The sequence below is a fragment of the Cavia porcellus genome, unplaced genomic scaffold (assembly GCF_034190915.1).
Source record: "Cavia porcellus strain 051 isolate PalLab524CR breed Dunkin Hartley unplaced genomic scaffold, mCavPor4.1 scaffold_7, whole genome shotgun sequence".
NCBI lineage: Eukaryota > Metazoa > Chordata > Mammalia > Rodentia > Caviidae > Cavia > Cavia porcellus.
In genome coordinates, this window is record NW_026947490.1 from 55,016,305 (window position 1) to 55,034,461 (window position 18,157).

The window sequence follows — 18,157 nt, forward strand, 5'->3', positions numbered from 1 at the left end:
GTTTCACTCCTTGTCACCATGGGACAATGATCCTGGAAACTCTGGTGACATCAGCACTTAAGGGATGGGAAGGAAACAAAGCAAAGGGCCTGGAAATGGGTATTTTGGGGATTAGAAACAAAATGAGAAAAGAACAGGCAAGGTACAGTGGTGCACACCTGTGATCCCAGCACTAGGGAGGCTGAGGCAGGAGGATGGAGAGCTCGAGGCCAGACTGCGCTACAAAATCAGACTCAATCTCAAAGAAAAAAAAAATAGAAAACAAAAGGAGAAAAGACTACTCTTGAATCAAAGGAAAATGGAGACTACATGTCCAGCAGGACAGCCACCTAGGATGAGGTTGATTTGGCAGACATGGCCTCACATTTCTGACAGAGGGGAAGAGGGTAGAAACCAGATGTCAGGGCACAGGACCACCTCGGCACAGTGGAGCGTGCTGGTTGCCCCAGTTCCTCGAGCGGGAGCTGAGGTAGGAGGACTGCTTGAGCCCAAGAGCGAGGACAGCCTAGGCTGCATAGCAAGACTGAAAGGTTCAAAATAAACAATCAAAGAGTGAAGAACAGGTAAACATCTACATGCCCCAAAGGCACACATGATCGGTGTTCTACTCGGGGAATAAATCAGGGCGGGGAGACCAGGACAAGGACCCGTTAACATACACATTACTCTGCTGAGAAGCATGATGGGTGAGGAAGACTCAGAGGGGCTTTCTTCTCTTTTTCATCATGGGAGGGATGGAGGGATGTTCAAGGGTGACAGGAGGGAGGAGGAGAGGGCCTGAGGAGGATGCACCCAGGCCTCCTTTACAAGCTGGCGAGGACTTGGAGCTGGGCGAGGGGTGTCAGCTGTTCAGAATGGGGCCCTCGCATGAGCCCAACTCACAATCAAAACCCAGAGAGTGTTCAAATTTTGAAGTGTTACATAAAAAGACACATCGCCATGAATCCTCTCAGACATCCTCCCGCTCACTTCTAACATACTTGCCATGTCCTCCTGGCCAGCTTCTGAAGCAGTTCTGAATACCCGCTTTCCTGAGTGTCTTTACGAAGCTTGATCAAAAACACAGTGAATGTTCCTGCCCAGCACCGCCCGACAGAAAGCAGGCTCGTGAAAACATGGCACGTGTCTTGTCCACCTTTCCGTGCAACTTCTGGCTTCCCCAAAGTCAAAAGGATGATGAGAGGTAAATGTTTTGAATCGATTTAAGACATAGAGGCAGCCGCAACCATGCAACGAAAGACCCTCAGGAAAGAGCACTTGCAGAACGGCTTCAGAAAGTTGTGAGAAGGCTGTGAGAGCGGTATTTTGAAGATTCATGGCAATCCTTCTTTTACTGTCGTACATTTTAAACATTCAGTGTAGCTTGAAATCACAGCTCCTGCACTGGTCTCCGATGGAGAAAGGACCTTGTTATGGAGAGCACTTACTTTTGAGCTGTCTAGGAGGATAATAACTCATGAAGGACATACACTTCTTGAAAAACTCATCCCAGTTAAAAGTAGGGGGCAGCTTTAAAAACTTAACCTAAATAAAATAAAACAAGAAGTTTTTAGTTATTCCGATTATTATCTGATCCTTTGAGTATCAATTTCTCAGCAGAAAGTGAAGGTGGAAGGGTGTGTGCTTTTGCATGTCTAGCACATGGTAGCTGTGGTTGGTATACTTAAGCACTAAAGATCTTTCATTGGTAAAATCTGAAATTTTTTTTTGTTTTTGAGACAGAGTCTCAGTCTGTAGCTCGAGCTGCTTGAACTCATGATCCTCCTGCTTCAGCCTCCTGAATGCTAGGACAATAGACATGAACCATGGTGCTCAGAAAATGGAAACTTTAGGGCTGGCGTGTACATTGGCCATAGAAAGTATACTTATTGTGTGCAAGGCTCTAGGGTTCAATCCCAGCGCACAGAGAAAAACATTTAATTTCTCTGATTTTCTCAAGATCTCAGTGCTCAGTTTAGACACACAGAAGGACACTCTAGGGAGCAAAATTTTGTATTTTTCTACCCTCAGGACCCTTTTCTGCCTTTTTTCCTTTCTAGTAGTTTAATTCTGATAAAACTCGGCTAACTAGTACATCATTTCTTTCTTAAAAGTGTTAAAGGCCAGCAGGATCTGATGCCCAAAAGGGTATTAGGGAGATCACCCATAATAAGACCTTGAACCCCATAATGTAGTACTCACCGAGGACATCATTTCTGTGTTATTTGTGGGCAAAAAATTGTGTACATTTAGTTCAACAAAGAGAAAAAATACAGATAAAACCAAATGGAAGGACTGGACACAAGAACTGATTTTTTTTTTTTGAGACAGGGTCTCGCTGCATAGTTCAGGCTGGCCATGAACTCACTTTGTTCCCAGGCTGACCTCAAATTACAGGTGATCCTCCTGCCTGAGCCTCCCAAGTGTTGAGTTTACAGGCATAGGCCACCACACCTGGCTCACACATTTTAACTTTTCGTTGTTTCGTTTTTGTGGTATCAGAGATTGAACCTGAGACCTTCATGCTGATCTACATTCTCCATCCCTTTGTATTTTAAGCCAGGGTCTAAGTCATCAAATTGCCTAGGCTGAGCTGGAATTTGGGGTCCTCCTGCCTCAGCTTCCTAGAGCACCAGGGTTATAGACACGTACAACTCCACCCAGCTTTGTCTTCTTGTTCTCTGCCATGCATTCCCATTCCAAGCAGCACAATGCACTTCTCCTTGCATACATTTACAGTACAGACCTTTGAATTGATCTCAGACACTGCAGGTCCATGTTCAAATTAACCAGTGTTTCTCCTAAATAGAGCCCAGGGGAAATCTCTCCTTCTTCCCTAACTGTTCCACTCTCCCCTCGAATCCTTAGCCTCCCCCTGGGCTTGAAGGGCTCCCTAGTGACAGCAGGGGCACAGGGTAGCCCTCACAACCTCTCCTCTCTGCTCCTGGGGAACAGGGAGCTCCTTCCTGGTCCTCAGCCCCGCAACTGCACACCCGGAGGAGCCAAATCATCTCCACCTGGAGCTCCCCAGCCCCGACCGCTTCCCACGCTTGACACCAGACTACAGGCCGGGAGCCCGCGCCCCTCTCCCAGCCCCAGCATCGTCCTCCAACAGCCTTCACCAACCTTCACTGCCCTCTGCTCTGGAATTCTCTCAATTTCAATCTTGCTCCGGTCACAGAGCTGCCAGCAGGTGGGTGACAGGATGACATCGTTCATCTGTGCCATGTTCTGTGCCAGGCGCACATCGTCCACCGCCTGACCAGTCACCAGGAAGTAGTTGTGCCTTTCGTCTCCAAAGACCACCATGGTGATGTGGCCAGCAGACAGCCCTGGGGAGGAGGCAAATGGCAGACAGATTGGTGCGGGAGTTCTGGGCCACAGCCCAGCAAATCGGGAGCTTGGTGTGAACCTCACAGTAAAACCTCTCTTCTGAACTTTAATGTCAGAGCCGGGTGTGGAAACGCACGCCTGTAATCCCAGCACTCAGGAGGCTGAGGCAGGAGAGTTGCTATGACTTCGAGGCCAGCCTGGACTACATAGCGAGACTCTATCTCAAAAAAAGAAATAACAAATAAAACAGACATCACTTTAATGAAGGAATAAGAGAATACCTCTTTAGGTCCCTGGCCTTCTAAAATCCAAAATGCCCATTTCTCCAAGGACTAGAATGTTCAGCCAACAGTTTTTGCCTTTCTGGGATACTTTTCTGCCCTGATGGCACCATCAATTCCCAAAGTTATTTATTTATTTTTATTTAAGATAGGGTCTCACTATGCAGTTCGAGCTGGCCTTGAGCTCACTTTGTAGCCCAGGCTGGTCTTGAACTCACAACGATCCTCCTGCCTCAGCCTCCCCAGGGCTGGGATTACAGGCATGCATCACCGGGCTCTGCTTCCCAGCCCTTTTTTATTTAGCTAGTTTTGTTTTGTTTTTGTTTTTTTAATTTGAGACAGGCCTTGTTAAACTGCTCAGTTGTCCAGGCAGGACTTGCTTTGCAAGCCTCCTGCTTCAGCCTCCCACATGCTGAAATTACAGGTGGATGCCACCACGTTGGGCAGAAAACAACTTCAAATTCCCATTTGGAGAAGATTTTCCTTTTATCAGAGGTTGAGATCTCACCTGAAAAGGAAGTCCAAGCATCTCATTTCGGGTAACAACCGGAAGGTGAGGGAAAAGAAGTCCCAGGTCCCACCCTACATTCTTTTCTCAATAGTTTTGAAGTGGAGAGGCAGAGGTTTTGGTGCTGGAGCAGCAGAAGACAGATGTGAAATATGAAGTGTACACCAAATCTATTGGCAAAGACACGACAGGTGACACACGGTTTCTCTCCATGACTGCGATGAATGCAGTCGAGGTCTGCTTCCCACCTTGGCTCTCTGCTGTGATGACCATCAGTGTGGGTCTCACGCACGCTTTGTATTCCCTCAGGAACACACAGAAAAACATGGCGGAACCACCTCTCTCCCAGCCACTCGGCACACACACGAGGGCTGGGGCTCCTGTCAGTCTCAGGAAGGACGACAGCTGCTCCTGTGGTGCACCCCTGTAATTGCAGTGCTCTGGAAGGCTGAGGCAGGAAGACCCCAAGTTCAAGCCCAGCTTGGACAATCTAACAATTTAGTGAGAGTCTGTCTCAGAATACAAATATAAAAAAGATGAGTGGATGAGCTCAGTGCAAACAACAAGAGTTCAATCTCCAGTACAGGGAAAAAAAAAAAAAAAAGATAACACATCAGTCTCTCTGAGTGTGAACTGTGGTACTGAGGATTGAACCCAGGGTCTTCGAAATGAGCTACATCCCAAGCTCTTTTTATTTTTAAAAAACTTATTCATTAGTACAAGGTGGCAGTAACTACTATCAGCCCTTTTTAAAAATAATCATTAACATTTTTTAAATGGGTACCAGGGATCGAACTCATGACCCCACGCTTGCAAGGCAGGCGCTTATGCTGCTGAGCTAAATCTCCAGCCCTCATTAACATTTTTTTGACACAGAGCCATGCTAAGTTACTAGCTTGCCAGGGATGGGCTCAAATTTAAAGCCCTCTTGCCTCAGTCTCCCAGAGTACAGTGGGGTGTGTGCCACCACACTGGGCTGGAAATTCTGAATAAAAGCAAAATGACGCATAGGTTAACCGTTAACTGGATGGTCTCCTCTTTGACACTGCAGACTTCTAAGGTTTACAAGATTTAGGTGAGGCAGAAGCTGACAGCCCCAGCTCTGACCACAGCTCTGGCTATCTCTCAACATTTCTACCTCCCAGAGTCTCACTCCTCACCAAGGAGTGGGCACAGGGATGTCTCCCGCTTGGGATTTCTTGTGGCTTGCATCCAGATGTCCCTACAAATCCTCATAGGGCATAGGTGGGGCTTTTTCAGAAGTGGCTGGATCTGGAGTGTGGGACCCTGCCAGGCTCAAGGGCATTAATAGGATCAAGGGTGTGAGTGTCACCTGCCCTAAGCAGCCTGGGTGAGCTCTAAGGGATACAGAGAGCTGTGGTCACTCCTTGTTGCTTTGTTGTCTTCTGCCTGCTACCAACTGTTTCTCCCCTGTGATGCCTGTCTGCCACGCTACCCTGCCTTGGAGTCAGCCGATTATGAACTGGCTATATGGGTTGAGTGCCTGGATCACTAAGCACTCTGTGCCCAATCTTGAAGAACAAATTCTCTAGGCCACCACCACCCTGGAACATGGTGCTCTGGGGCTCTCTTCTCAAAGCAAAGGTTTTTACCTTTGCAACTCCGAAGCTTCAAAGGCTGGAGTCCTGCTGGTTCTTGTGATGCCCTCAGGACATCTTTTTTATTGTTTTTGTCTTCTTGTGAAATACTTGGCTTTTATTGTTCATCTTTTTGGTGATTGAAAGAGTTTTGGCCCAGGCCGGACACTGTAGCTGGAAAAGACTCAGCTACAGTCTTTGTTCTCCTTCCTTGCTGTCCCCATTTATCACTTTTGGAATGGAAATGTCTGCCTCATGCCATTGAATGTTGGAAATGTTTAACTTTCTTTTCATTTGTGCAGGGGCTCACAGCTAAGAGTTTACCTTCAGTCTCAGAAGAGACTTTGGACTTGGACACTTCAGCAATGCTGACACTGTAAGGACTTTGGTGACACTTGGAGGTGGACTAAATGCCTGTCTGCTGTGCCACCCTGCCAATGGTGGGCTGAAATCTCTACACACTGTGAGCTAAGCAAACCTTTCCTCCACTAACCTTGGGTGCTAGGTATTTTGTCTCTGAAGTGAGAAGTAACTAAGACAGGACTCTAGAGAAATGAAAATGTCAGTAATGTCTCCAGTGCAGTGCAGAAATTTGTGTGCTTTTTATCACATTATACATGTATGCCTAAGAAGCCATGTATAAAACTGGAGCTGTGTCATAAAATTATGTTAAGGTTTTCTTTTTGTTTGTTTGTTTTTTGAGACATGGCCCCACTATGTAGCTCAGGCTGGACTTGAACTCACTATGTAGCCTGGGTTGGCCTCAAACTTGTGACAATCCTCCTGCCTCAGCCTCCAGTGTGCTGGGATTACAGGTGTGCACTACCACTCCCGGCTTCCTTGTTCTCTCTCTCTCTCTCTCTCTCTCTCTCTCTCTCTCTCTCTTTCCCTTTCTCATTCTTTCATTCCTTCCATCTTTTTTCCTTCCTCTGTAGTACTGGGGATCAAACCCAAGGGTGCTCGTTCACTGAGCTTCATCCCCTTCCCTTTTCACTTTGTATTTTGAGACAAGGTCTCTCTCACTAAGTTATCCAGGTGGGACTTGAATTTGGTATTCTCCTGCCCCAGCCTCCCTCGATGCTGGGATGACAGGCGTGTGCCGCTGCTCCCAGCCTCTTAGGTTTTTCTCACTCTTCTGAAGCAGGGACAGGCTAGGCCCATGTCACTGCTGGATCTGTGTAGGACTATCTGCTCTGCAGTGTCCTGAACACTTCCCTACCTTGCCAAGCAGCAAGATAAAACAGTGGCGGTGACAGGTGTCATAAAGGCCCTTTTGTTCAGCAGTTGCTATCAGCCAAGTGCTCCGTGAGCTGACTCACCTTCCATAAAGGCCCACTGGGCAGAGACCATGATTAATCTGGTCCTCTTAAGGGGTGTGTGAGGAAGCTGCTGCACACATCCCGGTCACCCTGATTCTAAGGCATCCGTCCTACCCAATCCTTACCTATCTTCACGCGAATGTCCAGCTCTTCGTCCTCCATCTCCTTGCTGTCAAAGAGGCCATGGATCTCCAGGCTGCACTTGACGGCCACAGTGATGATGTTGTTCAGTTGCTTCCGTTGCACCTTCCAGAGCGCGAGCAGTGCATCACCTTGAAAAGGCAGATGCCCGAAGGCTCACACCTGCCTCGCCACTGGTGCACTCCACGTGAGGCCAAGCAGACACTCAAGCTCCACAACATAGTCTACAGCCATCCCTGTCCCTCCCTACTTCATTCGCGACGGTCAGGTCAGTGTACCTGCAAATTTTAGGATGTCTCCTCCAAAGAGCAATACTTCTGCGGGGGGGGGGAAAGAAAGATGTTAGATCAAGGTATAATTCCTTTTATTTTTTATTTTTTGGTAGTACTGGGGATGGAGCCCCAGGCCTTTGCACTGAGCTACTTCCCCAGTCCTTTCTAAATTTATTTGACATGGGATCTTGCTAGGTCACTAAGTTACCTAGGTTATCTCAGCCTGCCAGAGTGCTGGGATTACAGACGTGCGCTACCATGCACAGCTAACTCTGATTTGTGGTAAAAGAAGTCATTCGTGAGTAAACCAGAAACGGGGTCAGGAGAGCAGCACTTTAGAAAGTAGACTTCTCGGAAGATGTCACCTCAGCAAGCCCACATGGTCGCGTTCCTCCTCAACTATGGACAGTGTACCCCAGCCCACTTTGAGCGTGGGCTGTGTCCCTGCAGATCAGAAGACAGGAGAGAGGTAGAGGGGTTTCCAATGAGGACTGAGGACCTCTGAGGGCTGCCTTCCTCTGGGGACAATGAATGCTGTCCCCAAGTGGGCTGGAGTGGGCCTGAGCAGGTGAAGAGTGGCAAGGCTCCCCAAGAACGGGAGCCAGAAATGAGACATCAGAGCCATCTGGGCGCTGTGTCCCCTCCTGGGTTTTCAGTTAGACTTTGTGGCCACTTGTTCTCTTACCTCTGCACCATCACAAACCCATCGGACACCTATGATGCTGAGAGGCAAAGAAGAACTAGAGACCACTTCTGCTTTTCAGGAGCTTAGTGGGGAACATTAATACAACACTAGAGAACTTACTGTAAGGCAGTAAGCCTACAGGTCACCTCGGTAGAACAAATTCCTTTCTTCACAAGGAGTCCAAGCTAACAGTGCAGACGAGACGGCAGACAAGTAAACAAGAGAGCAGAGTTTTCACTCAGCTATTAGGGCTGCAGGACCCATCAGGAGCAGACAAAGGACTGAGAAATTAATTGTAAACCACTCTTATTCAGTCCCACAACAATCTCTTTGTGATTAAGTTTGGGTGCACAGATGCCAGGTTTGAAAAATATCTGAGTATAGTGAGTATGATTAGACATGTTGGAACAAGATAAGGATGTCCACTGTCGTCACTCTTCTTCAATATAGTTCTGGAAGCATTAGCCAGAGCAATCAGGCAAGAGAAAGAAATGAAAGGAATAAGGACAGGAAACAAAGAAGTTAAATTAAATTATTATTTGCAGATGATGTGATACTCTACACAGAAGACCCCAAAAACTCTACCAAAAGATTTCTAGATTTAATACTTAAATGCAGTCACATAGATGGGTACACAGTCAACATTCAAAGATCAATAGCATTTTGTACACAAATAACAAACTCACTGAGAGAGAAATTATTACTTTCACAGTAGGATACCAAAAAAACCCCAAACAAGCAAGCAAACAAAAGAAAACCTAGGAATCAATCTAATGAAGAAAATAAAAGACCTTTACACTGCAAATGACAGTACTCTGAAAAAGGAGATTAAAGAGGATATCAGAAAATGGAAAGCTGTACCTTGTTCTTGGGTAGGAAGAATCAATATAGTGAAAATGGTTACACTTCCAAAGTTGTTACGCAGATTTGATACAATCCCAATCAAAACTGTAACAACAAATCTCACAGAATTAGAGAGAACAGTTCCAAAATTTATTTGGAACTAGAAGAGACCCAGAAGAGCAAAAGCAATTCTGGGCAACAAAGGTGATGCGAGGAGCATCACAATTTCTGACTTGAAATTATACTACAAAGCTACTGTGATAAAAACAGCATGGTACTGGCAAAAAGACAGTGGAACAGGTTAGAAGATGCACAAAAAGGATCAGTGGAACAGCTTAGAAGATGCACAAAAAACCTGTTCCACTAAGGATCAGTGGAACAGGTTAGAAGATGCACAAAAAACTCCTGACATACTGAGGGATTTTATCTTCAATAAAGGAGCCAAACACCTTCACTGAAAGAAAGATAGACTCTTTTATAAATGGTGCTGGAAAAACTGGCTTTCCACATGCTGAAGATTAAAACAAGAGACACTCCTTTCACCATACACTAAACTAAAATTGAAATGAATCAGAGACATAAAAATTACAACAGAAACATTAAGTCTGCTGCAAGATATACTAGGTAGAACACTTGAAGACATTGGTGTAGGTAAAGACTTGATGAACAAAACCCTAATTCCACTGCAACTATCACAAAGCATCAACAACTAGAATCTCATTAAAAAGTTTTTGCACAGCAAGAGAAACCAGTAACAGGGTGACGACCCACAATCCACAGTGTGGAAAAAATTTTACAAGTTGTGTTTCTCAGGCAAAAGACTAATATCTAGAATATATAATGAACTAAAAAAAATCAGGCCCCATTTAATTTAAAGGCCCAATCAAAAAATGGGCATGTAAAATGAATAGACAGCGGGGGATATAGCTCAGTGGCATAAGTGCCTGTCTGGCAAGTGCAAGGTCCCGAGTTAAATTCTCAGCACAAAAAAACAAAAACAAAATAAAATGAATAGACAGTTCTCAGATGAAGAAGTAGAGACACAACATAAATATAAAAAGTGTTCAATATCACTCATCATTCAAGAAATATGAATTAAAACAACACAGATTCCGTCTCACCCCAGAAAGAATGGCTGTCATTGGGGCTGGGGATTTAGCTCAGCGGCATAAGCACCTGCCTTGCAAGCAGGCAGCCATGAGTTCGATACCCGGTACTGATAAGAATGGCTGTCACCAAGAAATCAACCAATAGCAAACTTTGATAAGGCTATGGGAAAAAAGAAGACTACTCCACTGTTTGTTGGAGTATAGACTGGTGCTACCACTGTGGAAACCAGTGTGTGGAGATGCCTCAAAAATCTAGGGCTAGAGTTCCCATTGGACTCAGCTATTCTTCTTCCTGGTATCTTTCTGAAAGAATTAAAAACATCACACCACAGTGAAACATGTGCACCCATGTTTATAGCAGCACAGTTTGTAATAGCTAAATCTTGGCGGCCCAAATGGCCATCATCTGATGAATGAAGAAAGAAGATGTGGGGCTTTTTATACAGCAGAGTACTACGCAGCCATAAAGAAGGGTAAACTTGAGACATTTCTGGGTAAATGAGTGCACTGGGAGACCGTACACTTAAGTGAAATAAACCAGACACACGTGCAAATACTGCATTCTCTAGTGTAAACTGAAAGTGTAAATAAGGACTAAAAATGTGAAATGGATATTGTAAAATAGGAAGAAAATTTTCAATTGAGAAAGGAAACTAGGGAGAAGGGAGGAAGAAAGGAAAACAAGAGAAAATGAGAGAAGGAGGAAAAAAGGGAAACAAAGTTTTGTAAATAAGGAGGGGAAGAGAGGTTGAAGGGAGGGAGGGGGATGAGGAAAAAAAAGAATCAAGGTATATCATGTCCAGGAACAAATTCCCTACAATGGATGTTATCACTATATGTACTTAAAACGAACCGATAAACTTAATTTTAAAAAAGTGTTTCCGCTGGGGACAGAGGCACATGCCTGGAATCCCCGCACTTTGGGAGGCTGAATCAGGGGGACTACAAGTCCAGTTCCTTCCTGGACATTTCACTGAGACTCTGTTTCAAAAAATGAAAGAGGGCTGGGGGTGTAGCACCGTGGGAAGGCCCTGAGTTCAATCTCCAGTGCCACAAAATAAGTTCATAAATAAATCCTCTCCCCCCGAGGGCCTGTAGTGGTGAGGAGCTGTACCATGGGGTGTCTCAGACACAGTAGTTTCACCCCATTTCCCCGGGGAAACAAGGGTGCCAAGAAGCTGTGTGCGGGTGTGAACTGGACTGGCACAGCGTGTGCTGGACTGGACCCTCCCCGGCCGGGAGCCGCGGGCACACTCACTCTCCACGATGGCGCTTATGTAGTGGTTCAGGATGTCCACCAGCTGCTCCGCCCCGCGGTCCATGTACATGGCCGTGCTGAACTTCTCCGTCATCGCCGTGAAACCTAAACAAACTGTCGTTTTCCGGCCTGCTTGGAGGAGCCAAGCAGGGCCACAAGAAGGATAGGCTGGCAGAGTTTCTCTCCTCTCTCCCTGTCTGTCTCTCCTTCCCTCCTTCCTTCCTCTCTCTTTCCTTCTCAGTCCTGGGGCTTGAACCCAGGGTCTTCACCCTGAGCTACTCCCCCAGTCCTGCCCACCTAAGTTGCCCAGGCTGATCTTCAACTTGTGATCCTCCTGCCTCAGCCTTTCAAAGTGCTGGCATTACAGGTGTGCACCACTGTACCTGATCTCTTTCACATCTTAATAGTAAACTTGCCAGCTTTTCAGAACAGTTCAAGATGTGTACGCTTTCATTAGAATGGGATATAAATTCTATTCCCAGTTAAACGTACTGTAGTTGTCACAATAGACATTGAGCGTCTACAGGGAAGAGCGGTTTGGAGCCTTTCCCTGACCTGTAATACAGTAAACCCTGACACAGGAAGCTGTGTGTCTGACACCTGACCCATTAAGGAACTTTGAACCAGGCTTGCTCATGCACTTTAGGAACTTGGGCGTGAGGCTCATGCGTGGGCAAGACCCTGTCTCGACATAAAAATAAACAAATGGGGCTGGGAATATTGTCTCGGTGGTGGAGCATTCTTGTGCCATTTAATCTCCAGAAGCAGACACGCATGCGTGTGCATAGATGCACACGTAAGGCCCTAGGGAGGTCACTTCCTGAGGCCAGGATTTTGTTTTTGCACGTGGGTCTGGGGACTGATCCTAGAGAGAGCTCTGAGGTACATCTTCAGTTCTTTCCAAAATTTTATTTTGAGACAAGGTCTCGCCTCAGTTTCTGGAGCAGCTGGGATGATAGTGCCTGGACTGAGATCAATTTTGTCAGGGATGTTGTGAAGTTGGGGCAGGAACTCTGGAGCCTCAAGCTTTGAGCATTTTAAAGATCTCCCAGGACTGGGAGCTGGGGAAGGCAACGTGAGGGGCACCAGGCCCCAGAGCCTGCTCCTGTCTGCGGTCACAGGCCAGGCGCTTGCAAACAGCCCCCCACTCTGCCCTCACGTCTGCACAGGAACGGGGATGTGAGCCTGTTACTCACACTAGCACTTGCCTGAAATATCAACGAACATCAGGACCCCATCAAAATAATCCACAGAGGGTCGTTCCGGAGAGAAATTCCCATAGACAATGAGGTCGGGTAAATGGGCTGCTATCCTGACGAGGTTGTTGTTCTGTGATTCTATCGTAGTGCTCATACTTAAGGCAAATGTCTAGAAACTCCTGGCTACAGGAAGCTGTGCTCAGCAGGGTCTTCTGGAAAGAAAATCAGGAATGGAAGAAATCGGACATATTCGTTCATAAGCTTTCCCATTCATTTTTTCTCCGCTGGTCCTGTTCCAATCTGTGATTTCTTATTTAGGTGACTGGAGGTAACATTGACAGATTTGGTGAGTCACACTTTAAAAGGACACCCTCTCCATCCCCCACCCGGCTTTTTTTGCATTTCTAGGGATCAAGCCTTCAACTTAAGCTGTACCTTCCTTCCTTTCTTCCTTCCTTTTTCTTTTAATTTTTGAAATAATGTCCCAGTAAGTTGTTCAGGCTGACATTGAACTTTGTGATTCTCCTGTCCCAGCCTCCAAGTGCTGGGATGACAGGTGTGCACCATCTCACCTGGCAGGATCACCTTTCTATTCTGTGGGAAACCTTCACAGACTGGACCTCCAACCCTTGACACTGTTACAGACATGAGTCCCATTTCCAGAGGCATGGGCCTCCTGGTCATGCATTCTTATGAAGGGGCTGCGTTCACCGTGGGTCTGGTGTAGGTGGCTGCAATGGTTAATCTCCATCATGAACTTGAATGGATGAAGACATGCTGAGAGGGTGACTGGACTGATGGAAGTCACTGAGCTGACCCACTTGTGAGCGTGTAGCTGAATGAGTGTTGGGAGGTGAGGCACGGTTGGGGAAAGGAGGCCTCTTGGGCACGTCTTCAAAGAGAGTCTCTTCTCAGCTCTTTCCTTCCCTGTCTGCTTCCTGGATGCCATGAAGTGAGCATCTTTCCGCCACCAAGATGTTTCTGCCTTGGAGCCAGCCCGCTGTGGACTGACACCTTTGAAGCTATGAGCCTAAGAAACCTCTCTTGCTTTTGACTGACTTCGTCAGGAATTTCATGCCAGTGATAGAAATCTGACTGACATAGTGAGCCAGTAACACCACTCACTCAGACCAAAGTCCTCCTTCTGCTGTGTTCTTGTTTCCTGTCCACCCCAAAGCTCTGCCTTTTGGTCTCTTCATTTTGAAAATTGTAAGTACAGCTGTGAGTTTTATGTGATATATCCATATATAAATATTAGAGTCCTATATATAGAAATGAAATATATTAAGGAATAATGTTAAACACAGTGAGGGAGAGGATTCCAAGGGTGACTGAGGGTAGGAGTGCGTTGACCATAGCTGGGAAGGCTGAAGTCCTGCAGTTCTGCATGGGAGGAAATGCTAAACATTTTAATTTGCTGCCCAGCTAGTTCTGGGAATACCAAGATTTCCTAAGGTCTTCCTTTAGCTTTCAGAGACTAAATGCTCAGGGCTGACTATGGTTAACTCATAGCATCTCCAGTTTTTTCACAGTGAACCACGTTCCTGGAATAAGTGGTAGAGAAAAATAAGAGACCCTCCCCAAGAAAGATGAATACCAAGGCCGAGAATCCCTGCACTTGGGAGGCTGAGGCAGGAGGATCACTGTGAGTTTGAGGCTAGCCTAGACTACACAGAAAAATGTTTCTCTGTGTGTGTGTAGTACTGGAGATTAGCAGGATGGAATAGGACCCTAGAGGCTCACACTAGTCATACGGCAGGGTTTGATGAGTACAATCCGGCTTCCCAAGGCTCATGGGACTAAAGGACCCCGTGGGTTATGCTGGGCAGTAGAGCCTGTGCTTCTGGAGTTTTAACAGATGAGGCCACATGGGGATTCCTGATAACATGGACTGGTACGTAGGTGTCCTTCAAGCTCCCTGAGGTCCTGTTTCATTAGCAAGCAAGTGCAAAATCTCAGTGACTTGAAACAGTAAAGGATGGTTCCTGGTTCCTTTTTGGCTTCTATTTCATACCCAGCGTAGATGGGCTGGGGATCTCTGCCCACTTCAGGACTAGGACTGGGATACTGTGGTGACCAAGGCAGTGGGAAAGAGTGGGATAGAGTTAGTCGCCTCCCAGAAGTGACATACTTCACTTTAACACTGATATAAGCAGGTTCTAGGACATGGACACACCTAATTTCACAGGACTGGAGAACTGCAATCCTACCATCAATGTATAAAAGAAAATGTGATACACACATGGACCGGGGTGCCACTCAGCCTTGAAAAAGAAATGAAACTAGAGGACATTATGGTAAGTGAAATAAGCCAGCTGCAGAAAGATAAACACAACCTGGTTTCACCCAGACATGGAATCTAACCACGCTGCACCCAGAGGGACAGGAAGAGCACTGGTGGTTGCCAAGGTCTGGGGTGGGTGGGGGAGATGGGAATACATTCTAAAGATCTAATGTCTAACATGGTGAGCAGATAATTATGTATTGCATACTTTAAAATTCCTAAACACTAAATGTTCTCACTACAAAAGAATGCTGAATGTGGTGAATCATTTTACAATGTATATGCATATCAAAATATCATATTCTACATCATAAATATATACAACATTGTTAATTTTACCCTCATAAAGCTTGGGGGAGATAAATTTTAAAAAATAATTGGAAGGAGAGCTAATGTATTGAATGACAGAACTAGAATTTTATTTTTTCCAGTACTGGAGAGATTGAACTCATGGCTTTTGCACTGAGATACATCCCAGCCCTCTTTTTATTTATTGGTACTAGGAATCAAACTCAGGACCTTGTACTTGCCAGCTAGGCACGTATGCCACTGAGCTATATCCCTGGCCCTCTCTTTTTATTTTTTGAGGCAGGGTCTCATTAAGTTGCTACTCAAACTTTGTGATGAACTTGTGCACTATAATACCTGGCTCAGAACCCAGATCTGAAAATATCTTTTTTTGGTGCAGGGACTTACACACACTAAGCATGTGTGCTCCTACTAAGCTATGCTTCCAGCCTTAATATACCTTAATCAACTGAAATAAAACTAAATTCAAAACAATAAATGCACAATGCTGTGTTTAAATTTTTAATAAAGTCAAATGTAAGCATATGGTGTGAAAAATTCAGATTTTCTGAAAATTAATATACTTTTAAAAAAAACTTTTATTATGAAATTAAACATGTAATGAAAAGCCTATCACAAAGAAAAGCCCAGGCCCTGATGGATTTGCTGCTGAATTCTACAAGAAATTTAGTGAAGACCTAACATCACTGCTTCTCCAAGTCTTCAGTGAAATTGAAGGGGAAGCGATACTTCCAAATTCATTCCTGGGAGCAAACATTACTCTGATTCTAAAACCAGAGAAGGAAGGACTCAACCAAGAAAGGGAATTACAGCCCAATCTCCCTAATGAACATTGATGCAAAAGTCCTCAATAAGATACTGGCAAACAGACTGCAACAAATAGTCAAAAAGACCATGATCAAGTGGGATTCATCCCAGGGATGGAGGGATGGTTCAACATATGTAAATCCATAAATGTAATGCATCATATTAACAGAGCCAAGGCAAAAATCATATGATCATCTCAATAGATGCGGAAAAAGCTTTTGACAAAGTCCAGCAGTCATTCATGATAAAAAAATCCTACACAAAATTGGAATAGATGGTCTCTGTCTCAATCTGATAAAAGCCATTGATGACAAACTAAAAGCCAACATGGACAACTAAATTTTTTTCCAACTAAATGAATAAAAATTGAAAGCTTTCACTCTAAAATCAAGAATAAGACAAGGACGTCTACTGTCTCCACTCCTATTCAACGTAGTCCTGGAAACTTTAGCCAGAGCAATTAGACAACAGAAAGAAATAAAAGGAATAAAGACAAGAAAGGAAGATGTTAAATTATCATTATTTGCAGGCAACATGATATTCTACTTAGAAGACCCAAAGACTCAACCAAAAGACTTCTAGATTTAATAAACAAATTTAGTGATGTAGCTGGTTACAAAGTCAACACTTAAAAATCAATAGCCTTCTTGTACATGAATAACAAACTCACTGAGAGAGAAATCAGGGACACTCTATCTTTTACAATAGCACCCTCCAAAGATGAAATACCTAGGAGTCCATCTAATGAAAGATGTAAAAGAGCCCTACAGTGAAAAATATAGTCCCTGAAAGAGGAGATTGATGAGGATATTAGAAAATGGAGAGATATTCCATGCTCTTGCCTAGGAAGAACCAATATAGTGAAAATGGCCATACTTCCAAAACAGTTATACAGATTCAGTGCAATCCTAATCAAAATTGCAATACCATATCTCACAGAATTAGAGAAAACAATCCTAAAATTCCTCTGGAATCAGAAGAGACCTAGAATAGCTAACGTGATCCTAGGCAACAAAGACAAGACAGGGGCATCTTAATCTCTGACTTGAGATTATACTGTAAAGCTACTGTGATAAAAACAGTGTGGTACTGGAAAAAAAACAGACCTGAAGATCAAAGGAATAAATTAGAAGATACAGAAATAACCGCAGACACACTAAGCTACCTTGTCTTTGACAAAGGTGCCAAACACATTCATTGGAAGAGAGATAGTCTCTTTAATAAATGGTGTTGGGGGGCTGGGGATTTAGCTCAGCGGCATAAAGCTCCTGCTTTGCAAGCAGGCAGTCGTGAGTTCGATCCCTGGTACCAATAAAAAGGAAAAAGACAAAATAAATAAATAAATAAATAAATAAATGGTATTGAAAAACTGGCTTTCCACATGCCAAAGATTAAAACTGGACCATATCTTTCATCTCGTACTAAGTTAAAATCAGAATGGATTAAAAATCTTAATATTAAAACAGAAACATTAAATATGCCAGAAAGTAGAGTACATAAAAGTCTTGAAGACATTGGTGTAGGCAAAGACTTTATGAACAAAACCCAGAGTGCACAGGATTTATCGCAAAGAATCAAGGGATCTCATCCCACTGATAAGCTTTTGCACAGCAAGAGAAACCACCAACAGAGTGAAGAGACAACCCACTATGTGGGAGAGAATGTTTGCCAGCTGTTCCTCAGATAAAGAATAACTATCGCAAATGTATATACAACTCAAAAAAAAAAAAAAAGTCCTCCCAGATTTAAAGACCCAATCCAAAAATGGGCATCTGAGATGAACACATACTTCTCAGATGAGGAAGCACAAACAGTAAACAAATATGTGAAAACATGTTCAACAGCACTGGCTATTCAAGAGATGCAAACTAAAACAACACCGAGATTCCACCTCACCCCAGAAAGAATGGTACTTTCAAGAAATCAACCAATAACAAATGCTGCAGAGACTGTGGGGAAAAAGGAACCCTTCTCCATTGTTGGTAGGAATGCAGACTGGTACGATCACTGTGGAAATCAGTGTGAAGATTCCTCAAAAAACTAGGATTGGAGGTCCCATTCATTCCAGCTACCCACCTTCTGGGTATCTTCCCAAAAGAACTAAAACATCATACCACAGCAGTGTATGTGCACCCATATTTATAGCAGCACAGTTTATAATAGCCAGATCTTGAAAACAACCTGAATGCCCATCATCTGAGGAATGGATAAAAAAGACATAAGAATGATAAA

General features: G+C 44.5%; 1 protein-coding gene across 2 annotated transcripts in view; it reads right to left on the bottom strand.

The window, feature by feature from the left end:
• Adcy10 (adenylate cyclase 10) overlaps window positions 1-18,157 on the bottom strand; it is a 74,221-nt gene that overhangs the window by 48,854 nt on the left and 7,210 nt on the right. For both annotated transcript variants that reach the window (XM_063253606.1, XM_003468699.3), the window contains exons 2-7: window positions 12,535-12,737; window positions 11,327-11,431; window positions 7,438-7,476; window positions 7,144-7,290; window positions 3,106-3,311; window positions 1,428-1,524 (exon numbers count right to left, since the gene is read on the bottom strand). In XM_063253606.1, the coding sequence (XP_063109676.1) occupies window positions 1,428-1,524; window positions 3,106-3,311; window positions 7,144-7,290; window positions 7,438-7,476; window positions 11,327-11,431; window positions 12,535-12,679 (739 nt within the window). In that variant the 5' untranslated portion in view covers window positions 12,680-12,737. The remainder of the gene's footprint in view (window positions 1-1,427; window positions 1,525-3,105; window positions 3,312-7,143; window positions 7,291-7,437; window positions 7,477-11,326; window positions 11,432-12,534; window positions 12,738-18,157) is intronic.